Source organism: Sciurus vulgaris, assembly GCF_902686455.1.
Source record: "Sciurus vulgaris genome assembly, chromosome: 1".
NCBI classification, from domain to species: Eukaryota; Metazoa; Chordata; class Mammalia; order Rodentia; family Sciuridae; genus Sciurus; species Sciurus vulgaris.
In genome coordinates, this window is record NC_136461.1 from 179,204,974 (window position 1) to 179,218,399 (window position 13,426).

A 13,426-nucleotide genomic window follows, 5' to 3' on the forward strand; every position below is an offset into this window, starting at 1 on the left:
AGATCTCATTTTTAATAAACTTAACAAAATTCAGGTAATTTCCTTCAACTTTCTTGATTGAAGGACAGCAGTTGGTACAGATATATATAAAAAAAAAGATGTGCAGCTATGAGCAAAGCCCCAAATCAATTATATATAAGAAATAACACATGGAAAGAAATTAATCAAAAAGAAGAATTTCTACTATATGATTCTCTGGTCTACTACCTGGAGGCAACAAATGCAAATGAAAAAAAAATCAACATTCTTCTGGTAGATAAGGAGAAAAATTAATAAAAATGTTTCCTTCTTCCTAGATTCCCTGATGCAACAATTGTTGAAAGTGGGTGACTGCAGGAAGAACTTGCCCATTTAAAATATTTTTTTAAACTACAGAAATAAGGTTTTATTCTTGCTGTTAAGCTCAATTACATGAGTAGTATGGATCTGCACTGTCCAAAGAGCATCCCTCTTCCCTGCCCCTTCTCATTAAATGGCTCTGTGGGATGTGCATGAGACAAATGTAATGGGACACGATAGAGAAGCATTTTGAGATGTGCCTACAGGGCAGTGATTCATAAGGAAGTCTGAATGTAACAGATGAAAACTCTAGGACAGGAACTACTGAGAGCCACAGAATTCCACCAAGAAAAAATAGAGAAAACATGTAAGCATCGTAAAGCTAAAAATGTTCCAATTCCCTAGTGAGGTGGGGAGGGACACATTTTAGAGGATTCAGTTTTTATTATAGAGTTGAGGTTTTTTTTTAATTTATTTCTAATTGAATGTATAGGGCCTATGTATACCGAAAATGTGATAGTCATTTTTTTTTCATATTAGATGGGATTTTTATTTTGTGTTTTCCCGCAATTAACAAAGAAACAGAAGGTGGAAATACAAATGGTTAGGTAACAAGATATGCAGTTTAAATGCACAGGCTCACTTTCATCACATATAGAAAAATGTAAACTAAATTTAAAGTGAAAAGTTTATTCTAACTCTTCTTACCTATCAACTAAAATTGAGTTCATGTAGTTTTTATATTTTTTCATATTCATACATTGAATGTGAACCAGAATTTGTCTGTCTTGAACTTTTATTTTTATATTTACATTTTGCAAGGTAGCATCACCTGACAAAAGTAGCTCAATTGTAAGGAGATAATTCAAGCATGGTGTACAATATTGCTTAAGTTGTGAGTTTTAGAGGTACCAAATACATATACATATATATATATATATGAATTTTGTTTGCCTTCTTATTCCTTTGTCTGAATAGGTCTATTGCAAAGGACTTTAAAGAGTGGAAAATAGTAGTCTGCAACCTGGGCAGAGAAGCACTGTTTCATTTTTGTTAATTCATTAAGATTTTAAGAAATTTAATCATTGGTATGAATTCTTCACTCTGTGTGTGAGCAAAATGATATAAAGTTAGTGATGGAAGTTTTAATTTCTTATATTAATAAATTATGCTATCTGATATGTAAAGGATTCAAAGTGGCATACATTGAGAAAGACTGAAATAGAAAGGTCTGGAAATATTTGTATGTTTTCAGGGAAAACTCACCTAGCAGAATTTCTGAGCACACTGTGATGGATTATTGTAATTATTGGGAATGATAATATTTTAATGTGACTCTCTTCCCACCTGTCAGTTGTAATCAAGGCTGCCCAGTATTCTGAAACAATCTCATTTTGCTAGGTGGCTAGTCTTGTGCAGCCTTTAGAATGCTTAGAATATTAATGCTTGGAGTGGAGACTGAATGCTCTCTATAGTTCCATTATTACAGAGTGTCTTGTTTTAATCAAAATGCTTGCACAACCAAACTAAACTAATGTTTAATAAATTAACGCCAATGAGTGCTTTAGAGAAAAGGCCCCTTGTGGGGTATATTGCATTGGAACCATAGGATATGGCATTTCTTTCCTCTCTTCTTACATGACAATGTATATTAATTTCTGTAGAATTTAATTCCTTTCTTGGGTGCCTCTTATTCTGAAGTGCTTTGAATTTATCTGAACAAAGACACTCTGCCATTTAGGTAAGGGTCATTGTGTTTATATGGCCTGCCAAAGTACAAAGTTATTCATTAAGGAAACAGGTATTCAAAGACACATGTGTTTGATTTCTTGTTTGCAATATTGTTCCACATCATTTCTTACATTCTCTCATTGTATTATTAATTTTAATCCTTTTTCTGAATTTTTATATGTATCCTATATTTTTCTTTCCAATTTTATTTGTAAACTTCTAGCTGTTTCATCAGTTGCTATGGATGTGTTACTGGGATTTTTTGAACACCCTGGAATTTCAGCAGCAGTTTTCTCATAAATTCATTTATCTGGAGAATTAGTACTCCTTTAACTGCTTCTTAACCATACAAATTCAGTTCTTTATTTTCATTTTACTGAGTGATTAGGCTGCCAGTGTATGGGATACAACTATTTAATCTTGAATAACCTATTTGTCCTTTACCAACTCCTGATTATCAAAATAATCACCAAATAAAAATTTCTCTCATATATCCACCTGAGGCACAGCTTTTACAATGCAGCTGATAGTACTGGCTATAGGAAAGGCTTCATCATGCACTGGGCTGGCCCTCAGTATTACAAAGTGTAATGAATCTGCAGAACCTTTCTTTTCTTCTGCCTTATCTCTAGAGAGCAAAGGTAGCTATGGCCAGAGCAAGTGGATCCTGAGTATGCAGTTGTCTCTCTTCTCTAAAAACAGAAATTCTGGATTGCACCCAGGAGACTATACCAGTACTCCCCATTATTCATCCAGTATAAAACATGGAAGGATGCCTACTCATTTATGCTGAGAGACAATTAACAGCATTATGGCCTAACCTTTAGCACTACTGCATTCAGAGTTTTAGGATACATGGCTCATTATTGGCATTTTAAAATGAGGTAAATGTTGATATTTATGAACATTGCAACTATTAATTCTGTCAAGTGTGTTTGAATATCTGTAAATCAGAAGCAATTGAAGAGCTGAAATTCAGATTTCCTCACACTTGCCTGCCAAGTGGCCTCAATCAGAAGTAATTTTCTCCATGAGGGCACATGGAGCTCTGTCGTGAGCCTTTTCTGAGTAGATATTATTATTTGTGTCAAATTATGTGTGGTGATTTTTCTGAAGTGGACTTCTGTGCCCACTAACCCATACACGGGAGGTTCCTTCATTCCCTCCTTCATTGGTGCTATTAATTATACTTGTGCTTCAAGTGTCTCTTACCCTTTTAACGTGTTAGTTTATGGCCACCGATTATCTGTACGGTTTTCCTGTTAACAGAAACACGCAATATAGAGAGTAGAGTGAGATCTGATCTGAAACCATAAATACTATGCATTTTTAAGAGAAACCTTTTCCCCAGAGTTTGATTTGATGGCATGCTTAAAGAAATCGTTAGCAATTTCACATTTCAAAGTATAGATTTTACAAATCTGACATTTGCTTTGGGAGAATTGCAAGTTGGCCATTAAATCACCTTCCTGGGGCCTGTTCTAAACATTGACAAGGAGACCTCGGGTATTTTGAACAAATGAGCTCAGAATATTTTCACTTTTTATTTTGGATTTTTGTAGTTTGTTGTGAAAACTGCTTCTTTTCAGTTACATTCTTGGAATTCCAAAGTGATAACTGATAATAAAATAAAACAACCCCTGGAATATGCAGTAGTATACTATCAATTAAGTACTTGTTGTGAACTTTGAAATAAAAGTTTTTATATAAATATGGATATGATTTGTGTGTCCATATACACATAAATATATCTGTATATATATATATACATATATTTTATATATATATAAAATCACCATAACATTGATTTGATTTAAGGTTTACTAAGCATGAATGGATGTTTTGTGATTTTGTTTTCTTTCAAATTTTCACATGATCTTATCTATTTAATTCTTCATACAACTGCTAAATTTGATTATGAGATCATATTACTAAAACCAATTTATTGTCACTGAGTATTTTAAATATACCATGTATGCTCAGAATATTAATTTTTAAAAGAAAAACATTTTATTATTTTTTATTATATACATGCTTTCATTTCAGTATATATGTTTTTATATTTTTCATACTTTATATATGAACTATTTAAAATATTTATTTTATAATTGGAGCTTTTATTTTTTTTGGTAGAAAAACTGAGTATATATTCCCAAAGAAGTTCCAAAAGGAGCATAAATTGTAATTTCTGTTACAGCTGATAAAAAGGTAGTTATTTTATAGATTGATTCAGCATGTGTATAAATGACATAAATGGTAAATATTAGTAATCAATTATTTTATTCTTGGTAAGTTTACAAGATAATCTTACTGATTATTTGTGAGAAGGTGAGAAACTGATATTTTGGTTGATTTTCAGTAATCTGAGAAGAGCAGTAAGAGACTCATCAATTTTTGGACTGGAATATTTAGCATTCATGAATAAATAATTATGTAAATATGAATTAACAATTTTCTGAAGTTTTTGTTTATCAGTTACATGTTATATAGTTTTCTTTATAAAGGAATATATTTACAAAGAATGGTTTGCATTTTAAAAAGGTAATAAAAAGATTTTAAGTTCACAAGTCAATTTTTTCACTTATTATTTTGTGATCTTACTCTCTTAATTGACCTCCTAAGCTTTACTTTCTAGATCAATGAAATAAAAATAGTAATACCCACCATACCTAACTCACTGGATTATTTTAGATATCATGAAAGAAAGTGCTTTTCAATTCCCATATGAAACACAAATGAGATAGCTTCACATTTCTTCTCTGGACCAAGCTTATTATTATAAATAAGTTCTTTGAAAAAATAAAAATAAGGGAAATATCCTATTAGTCTCCTCATTAGATGCAGCATCAATAATTAATCTTGCCTTTTGAAACTGTCAAATGTTTTAAGGATTGTGATGTTTGACATTCTCTTTTATATTTTTCTGTGTGTCTTACTATTTGACATAGTTGTTCTAAAAGGTGAAAGATTACAAATGTAGAAATAGTTAAGGAATTAAAAACTGATATAAGATTCCTGGCTTTCGAATGTGATTTGTGCAAAAACAAAATTCATGGCTCTTTTAACTCTCCACCTTGAGCCTAAGGTCTGTGTGAGAAAACAGTATTACCAGAATGTTTGGAATTAGGGCTTAACATTTGCTATTTTGAAGAGGAGAGGAAAAATAAATTCTAAAAAGGAAAAAGAATATTTGAAAGTAAACTTGTGCTTGGATACCCCTTAATTTAAATCCATGTAACTAATTCTACACATGTAAACATGTTATATTAATTCAGTCCTTTGGCAAGTGGCTTTGGGTAAAAACTCTAGATATACCACTGTATGTAGTATATATACACTGTATATATTTGTTCCTGTTTACCCATGCATATATAATAAATGCAGTATATTCACTATATTTTAAACTATTTAATTGATTTCTCCTTGGCCCTGAGAAATTTCTAGTACATTTCTAAAAAGTAAGAGAGATAGAGGCTGCTTAAGCCTTGGAGTATTTAGCTTGTCTGATGAGACTGGTAACATGAGTGACAATTAGTACAAATTATCATAATTGTGTTCTTTGGATAAAATGCCATATTACTTCTTTAGGAGCAAATGCAGACTTCTGCTTGGTAAAATGAGTCGGATACTCTGATTCTTTAGAGGCAGTCAGAAACGCACAATCGGCCGTGCGGTATTCCCACGCTGTCCACTTCAGATCCATCTGAACAACCCCAGCCCTCCCTTTCCTTTCAGTAAAATAGGTCCATTAATGTAGTGAACCTCACTCTCATTCTCTCTAAGGGAGTTGTATTTTTATTACAGAAAAAGTATCACATAAATACAAATTACATTTTTTCATTAGAAAACTACTTTTCATTTCAGAAAAAATTCAATTAATTATGAATAGGGTTATGCTTTCATCAGGGAGAGAAATATGTAATTTTTCTTCAAGCCTCAAACACATATAATGAAATCTTTTCTTGGAATCCACTCTTAAGATGGATTTTTAAAAGTATAGACTTTATTAAAATCTCAGTCCAATTAAAATGCATTCAATTACTTTAAATCTTTATTAAAATCTCAGGTAAAATTGTACAACAGTGTAAAGGAGAGTTGTACTCTTTACCAGGCAGTTAATTCTAACAAATGAACATCCAGTGCACAGTTTTGCTGTTCAGGAGGGAATCAGAAAATAAGTTTGGGGCTTAGGTTGGGGGTAGGGCAGATTGGAGATGCAAGCTGATTTCCATGGAGTATCTTCAGCTGTGGGTTTCCCTCCACTTCTCAAGTAGGTCTCTTCTGTATGAATATGAATGTGTCAATATCTTGTGTGGGTCACCTTGGGGGGACTACTTGGAATGTTTTCCTCACCACTGTAATCGCAAAGACCCTGTTATAAGGATTTTATTTCACCCTCTTCCTTGGATGTTTTTGGTACAGTGTCCCTGATTCTTTTTCAAGGGCCGCTTGAAGATGCCATTGAAGATGAGGAAGAAGAGTGTCCATCAGAGGAAACAGACATCATTTCCAAAGGAGACTTTCCATTGGAGGAAAGCTTTTCCACAGAATTTGGGCCTGAAAATCTGAGCTGTGAAGAGGTGGAATACTTTTGTAACAAAGGTAATCATTGATGGTTGGATGTAATGTAAGTCTACTTAGATGTTTTTGATTTGCAAACAATATATTATTTTGAGGGGCAAAAGGAGTAATTCCATTTTGATAATAAACCTATTTTATATTTAAAAGAATATTTTCATGTTGATTGGCGAACTAACCCTGAACATTTTCATGTGAGTTGACTAGTTAGCTTCAGTACATTTAATGGTTATCATTTATTAATTTATTCTTTCAACAAGTATTTATCCAGTGTCATTGTTTGCAAGGTGCTGAATTAGGCATTGAGTATAAGCACAGAGTGGGGCAGACGGACTCCCAGTCCAAGCTTCTGGCACACCATTTTGAAAACTAAAGTCTGAGGTGTTTGACTTATTTGACAGCATCTAAAAAGAACTACCTTCCATGTTCGGTAGTCCTTTTTAGATGCTGTCAAATAAGAAAATGCACACCTTCTCTCCATAGTAGACACACTAACATAATGCATAGGGCACCTGAGGCATACCTTAGTTTATTCTAACCTTAACTTCCAGCCGGGTGACCTTGCCATATGTCCTCACTGGGCACAAATCCTCATTTCCTTACTTTTTCTAAAAGTTGGTTTTAGGTTTCTCATGATTCTTTTCCATTTGATTATTCATCTCTGCCACTGAGGTGGGGCTTCTACCTCCTGCACCCACACAGTTTCCCAAGTGTTGGAATTATTTCCTTGGTTTGAAATAGCTGCTTTTGCTACAGATACATGATGTGAAGTGGGCTTTTTATATTATCATATTTCACAGTCTGAAATCAAGAATGCTAGGATAGCTTCTCAAAAAGCTAACAACACACATATCTTGGTGGTCACATGTCTTTGATGCATATTACAAATTCCAATATCACTGTCTCCTGTTGGTGGTATGTTAGAAACAAAAGAAACCAGCTATTCCCATCCCTGTGGTCAGTAGAGCCCAGACCCTAAAACTGTGGAAACCAAACAGCAGCACCAGTTCCTGGACACAATCAGGTTCAGAAAACTTCCTTATCCATGGGCTATTGAAAATCTCCAGATGACCTTGTTACGTAGCCCCTGGTTTCCATATCAGAGACTTTTGGTTGAAAATGAAAATAAGCCTACTTTCTTAGGGTCGACTCAGATTTTAGGTCAAATATTTTCTTTAGTTTTTCTGGATACTGCAACCATTTCCTAATCTATAACTATAGTGATACTGTCCAAGCTGTCTGGAGATGTAGAGCTTTTCAGTTTGTGTTTGAAGACATCTCATTTTCCTTCATCATCAGGAAACATATTTTGTGTGTAGGCGTGTGCCAGGTAGAGTACCTGCCTTATGTTTTAATATGGTAATAAAGACAAGGGACTAATAGAAGGTACCATTTTTTTCTTTTTGACTTTTGTGGTTAAAAGAGTTAATGTATAGATTTAGACCTTCTTATCAATTTAATCTAGAGTGTCAATAACAATAGATATCATTAGATATATTTTTAATTTTGAAAAGACCACTGGTTACAATTTTGTCTGATGAAAGCGTATAGAACTAAAACTTTTAAGTTATAGTTTCTTGGAGGAAAATGGATTCATGCAAATGTTTCCATGACGATGATAACTATCCTCTTAATAACATCCCTCTACACTAACCAGAATTCTAGCTCACAAAAATACAATGAATGCCTTAAGAACTAAGAAAAAAATCATTGAATTATAATTATAATGAGCATTTTCAGTGGATATTGTGATTTGATGAACAGTTAGACATTTTCAAAAAATGTCAAATGTATACAAAACAATATTTAGTACAATACAGAGACTATATTTATTAATATGAAATTTTATATATTGTAAAAATAATTCTTTAAAGCTTAGTCTGAAGCTAAAATGTCATGATGGGTAGGAATAAGATTTCTTATTTTCATGTACTATTTTTCAGGATAAATACTAATATTACTATTTCCAATTACTATGACCTTGTGTTACAGGAAGAGAATTTCATTATTTTACTCTCATAGAATGTGAGGCCAGGGAATTCTCACTGAAGTCAGTTGGAACTGGTATGAATGGAAGACAACTCTTTGATATTGTATCCCCTTGAGGTGTCATGCCAGGGATGTTATCCATTTTTCACTTAACTTGATTAGCTACAATAGGAAGAGGAAATTTTCTCTCTGGAAAATTAGAACCTAATCTTTCTGTAGAAAGGCACATGTTTGTCTCAGTGATAACAATTATGTTTTATTACCAGTTGTAAAAAGAGGATAGATTAGCGATCAAAAGAGTAAACACATTTAAATGGTTAATTATATCAATATTATAAATGGAAAAGCACATAAGAAATGTTCTTTGGAAGAAAATTTTTTTACGTAGGGTTTATGGCTGAAACTGGCTTTTTGCACATATTCAAAATCATTTATGACAACTTAAAAATTGTCAACATATACAGGAAACTGAATTGGATTATTTGAAGTTTCTTTGTCTAATGGCCTTTTCATGGCCAAAATCTAGCAATGACCTAGTTACATTAGTGGTTCCTCTGGATAAAAATGAGAACATTAAATGTTTTTTGAAAAAAAATTAAGCAAAGGGTAGTGTGTTTAAAACCTCATAAAACAAAAATGTAGCTAGAAATCTAAGTTATCCAAAGGATATATTTTGACATTTTCTGGAGAGAACACTGAGGATATGCATAGAGTTACTGTTTACTTCATTCATATTTTGTATAAAAGCCATCAAATGCTGTTATAACTTTCCTTTTATTAAACAAAAAAGTTCTCTACTCTTTATTCATCTGTGAAGACATATCTTTTCATAGGTGAAAATTCCTTCTTCCTTTTGAATTGAGCTTCTCTACTACAGAGAATATTTTCAGGGTTTAGAAGGACTTTTATTATTATATATTTTCCATCCTGATGGTTTCTACCCTGATGTCATTTGAGTTCTTATTAAAGGGCAGTTTTGCTACAAGTCTTAAATTAGTGAAGTTGCTCATCATTATAAACCATGTGATTAAATACAATCCAACTCATTCATAGAATGTAAGATTCCACAGAAATGTTAAAGTCTGAATTTTATGTTAGCATTAATGTGTAAAAATTGTGGATTATATGACTCTATCTCAGAATTATCTGGCTGTAGCTTCAGGCCTAAAATTTAAATATGACAATTCTCTAGAAGCTTCCTATATCACTTATTGCTTTGGGTTAATTACTTGTTTCACTTCAGTTTTTCATCTTCAAAAAGAATTGGACTATGTTTAAAAAAAGATGCTGCTTCAAACTTCTCTTGATACCCTGAGATTTAAAAAAATGGTAGCAAAATGTATTGCAATACTTATAATTCATATCATCTTCTTTTGTTCATGAGTTTAAATTGCTTGGCATCTTGCCTTAACAGTATCTCTGAGAGGAAGGAAACAAGTAAGAATTATTTCCTTGAATTTACAGACGAAGACATCAAGACTGAGCCCATAAGCACTACATATTTCGTGTGTTATTGAATTATTTGCTTCAGTTATTTCATCTTCTTTCATCTGGTGTATGTATAGGACATGGAAACACATCCCTGAATTTGTAGAGTTAAGCAAACTAATTAATATTCATTGAGATATAATTGTTCAAGGAATCAACCTGAAGAGTTTTAAGTTGCTGGATCAGAGACAGTAAGTTTCATAGCAGAGTTGGCAAGGGGCAGTTCTAAAACTAGTTTACTGTTATTAGTTTTTTCAAAGAGTGTTTCTTCTTTGAAATACTCAAGTTTGCTAATGACTAAAATGAAATAAACCTGTCTTGGGATACATTCCAGAAAAATGTCACAGGATATGTAGACAGGAAATATCAGATGGATGTCATTCTGGGGTAGTAAAAATGCAGTGCTACTTAAAAAAAAAAAAGAAAAAAAAAAAACCCTCCAAAAACTGCATGAGTTATCAATAATATTCATCTGAAAGAGTTACTGGGACCTTATAAATTGTTTTCTGATGTTCTGATCCCTAAACAAGCTCACAGGGAAAATGATGCCATCCAAGTTGACTTTAGAAGATAAAGAACCATACTTCTGGCCCTAAATCTAGATACAGAGAAATGTAGATACAGTACAGGAGTCTGGTGCACACTCTAGAGACATGAGCTTAAGTTAGAGGTCTTCAGTCTAGAAAGATCAGAGTGAACAAAAGGAGATATGACATAAATTCATAAAATAAGGAAACAACCATAGGCGAACATCAAACATTTTCACCATATTAAGAAAAAGTTGACTTAGTGTGCAGAAAATAAAGGTTATTTTAACACTCTAAATAAAAAAAATGAAAGGCATATTAAAGAAAACAGAATAAAACCTGTGTTACTCATACGTGAATTTCGCACTAACCCCAGAAACAGTTAATGCAAAATCAAAAGCAAACTTAAACAGGAACAGAATTGTGTTGACAGCAGCTTCCAATTCTATTCAGCAGATCAATTCAGTACAACCCAGCCCTATATTAAGCATCTGTTATGTGCCAGACCCTCTTCTTGGTGCTGGGATACAGCAGTAGACAAAAGTCAATCCACATCTCAGGAGAACAGAGTGAGATAATAAAAAATCAAACTCACATTGTACATGTTGGGTGATGTTAAGCATCATGAAGAAAAACAAAACAGATAAGGGTGGGGAACGACAAGGTTGCTGTGTGTGCAGACACTCATGTGGTTTTTATAAAGAGTGATGGGGAAAGTGTAAAGGAGTGAGCTTCCAGAACTTCCTTACCTCTGCAGTACCTGTGAGGCCTGTGTTACAGGAAACCAGAAGAGGACAGCAGAGAGCTGGGGAGTAGGAAAGGAACAGCCATACCTGTGCTACTTGTAGCTCTAGGAATCTGTTGGATTCCCACCACTGTCGAGGGCTTGGGGAACAGGACTGTGAAGGGCAGCTGCATTCTGAGAGCTACTGAAGAGAGTTGAGTGGGAGAAGAGGTGTGGTCTGGATACAGTGTGTCTGTGCCTAGCAGAGAAAGGCCTGTAGAAGTGAAGGTTAAAGCAGGAAATTGAAACAGGTAAATTGGGGAATCTGTCAGGAGATACAGATAACCTCAATCTGAATCATTCTATAGCCAAGGGCTTGATGAGACTCCATCTGTGGCTCATTAATGTAGCTTCCAGAACAGCAGTTTGGGGGTGTTTGGGGATGATATGAATCACTTTGCTCCTTTCCACCATAGCAGAGTTGGGTATTTGTTTTCTACATCTTTACATATCCTTGAATCTGAAAGATGAAGAGTAAGAGGCATGTCAATCAGTAGCAGTTTGATCATTGTTCTTAACCCTGTAGACTGCCAGACTCTCGAGAGAGCTGCCCCTTCCTCATTTCCTCATTTGCTATCATATTGTGTAGTTTTCTACCTTTTTTTAAAAATTAAGAAGTAACCATGAAAAAAGGGTTATTTTTCTTTGGACTGTATGTAACAAACTTTAGCCTGGATTGTTGGCCTTAATCCTTCCTTCCCTCCCTGTTTCTCACCAAATGTGAAGAAAAAGCAACAAAGCTATTATCTAGATCCCTAATTCTGTTAAGAAATAAAACAACCAACAAATCCCATCGTGCCTTTGTGAGATATGGTTCTGGGGATAGTGACTGCTTGTTTTTCATTTGCTTCCCTATCAAATAAATATTCACACTATTTTGTCTCAGAGCTTCTTCTTTTATTGTATTATTTTTTAGTTCAGAAAGTCTGTTGATATTTCACAAACCCTTCCCCATTAATGTGGTTCCTTTCCTCCTTCGTGGTCTTTGATGATATGTTTCTGCCTTCTCTGATGCTTGGGTGACTGGAATCAGCATCCACATAAGGCAGCGCTACCATAATCAGTTTGAGTTCAGTAAGAAAGGGGATCTTTACAGGCAACTTTGTTCCTTTTTTCTTAACAGGATTAAGAAGCTCAGCTCTTTAAATTCTTGCATATAACATTGACATTTCCAGGGTATGTTTGGACCAGGGAGTTCAAAGAGAAGGAGTAAAAAAGAAAAGCCAATATGACTTTGTTTCTTACCTTGCTGGAGGAGCTGTTTGTGCAAATCGCCTATAAGCTTATTGACCTGAATCTTTGACTCCTTGTTTTCTCTGGATTTGGCTGGAGTGGAGACACTGATGGAGCGCTGATAGGGCTGATTGAACAGCCCCCAGCTTTGCTTGGCACGAACCTGGCTTCCCTTCCCAGCCACCTCCCCCACCCTCCATATGACATTATTGTTCCTTGGCAAACCCTGTTTTCCTGGATCCAGTACTTCTGCACCTAAAAAAAAAAAAAAAAAAAAAGAAAAAAAAAGTTTAAAATCATTTCTTTTTTTACATAAGTTATCTAGCAATACAAAATGGAAAAGTAGTTCTTTATAGGAGGTAGAAATAGAGGTTAAAATAGTGTTCTACTTGTATTTTTCTCTCATGAGATGGGAAAATAATTCACCTATGACATTGTGCTTCACTCTTTTGTAGCTATCTTAAAAATCTCCACAGCATAGTTTCTATTTGGAATAGGACTGAATGTTTAAAACCACAATTGGTAGAAAAATGACAGAGCATTTGAACAAACTGTTCATATGGAAGAGTCAGCATTTTCTTGGTTTGATGGACCCAGAGGGTGTAGGAATTTTGCTGTGACTCAGCTTTCCATACGTAAGGATCAGATAAAGCTTTGTCTGCCTACTCACTCTGATCCCAGAAATATTATCATGAAAGTTTTGACAAATTTAAAAATGATCAATTTTGCAGTACATAAAATAACTTATGATATACTATCAGTTATGATCACATATGATAATATATACTTTTTCGCATATGACAGCAAATTCATCGTT

General features: G+C 33.9%; 1 protein-coding gene across 2 annotated transcripts in view; it reads left to right on the forward strand.

Annotated features, from left to right (window-relative positions):
* Positions 1-13,426, forward strand: part of ZFPM2 (zinc finger protein, FOG family member 2) — a 417,497-nt gene that overhangs the window by 79,560 nt on the left and 324,511 nt on the right. Inside the window, exon 2 of one of the 2 annotated variants that reach the window (XM_079105158.1) lies at positions 6,454-6,612. The exons of the other annotated variant lie outside the window; for it this stretch is intronic. Coding sequence (XP_078961284.1) covers positions 6,454-6,612 — 159 coding nt within the window. The remainder of the gene's footprint in view (positions 1-6,453; positions 6,613-13,426) is intronic. 2 annotated transcript variants of the gene reach the window in all.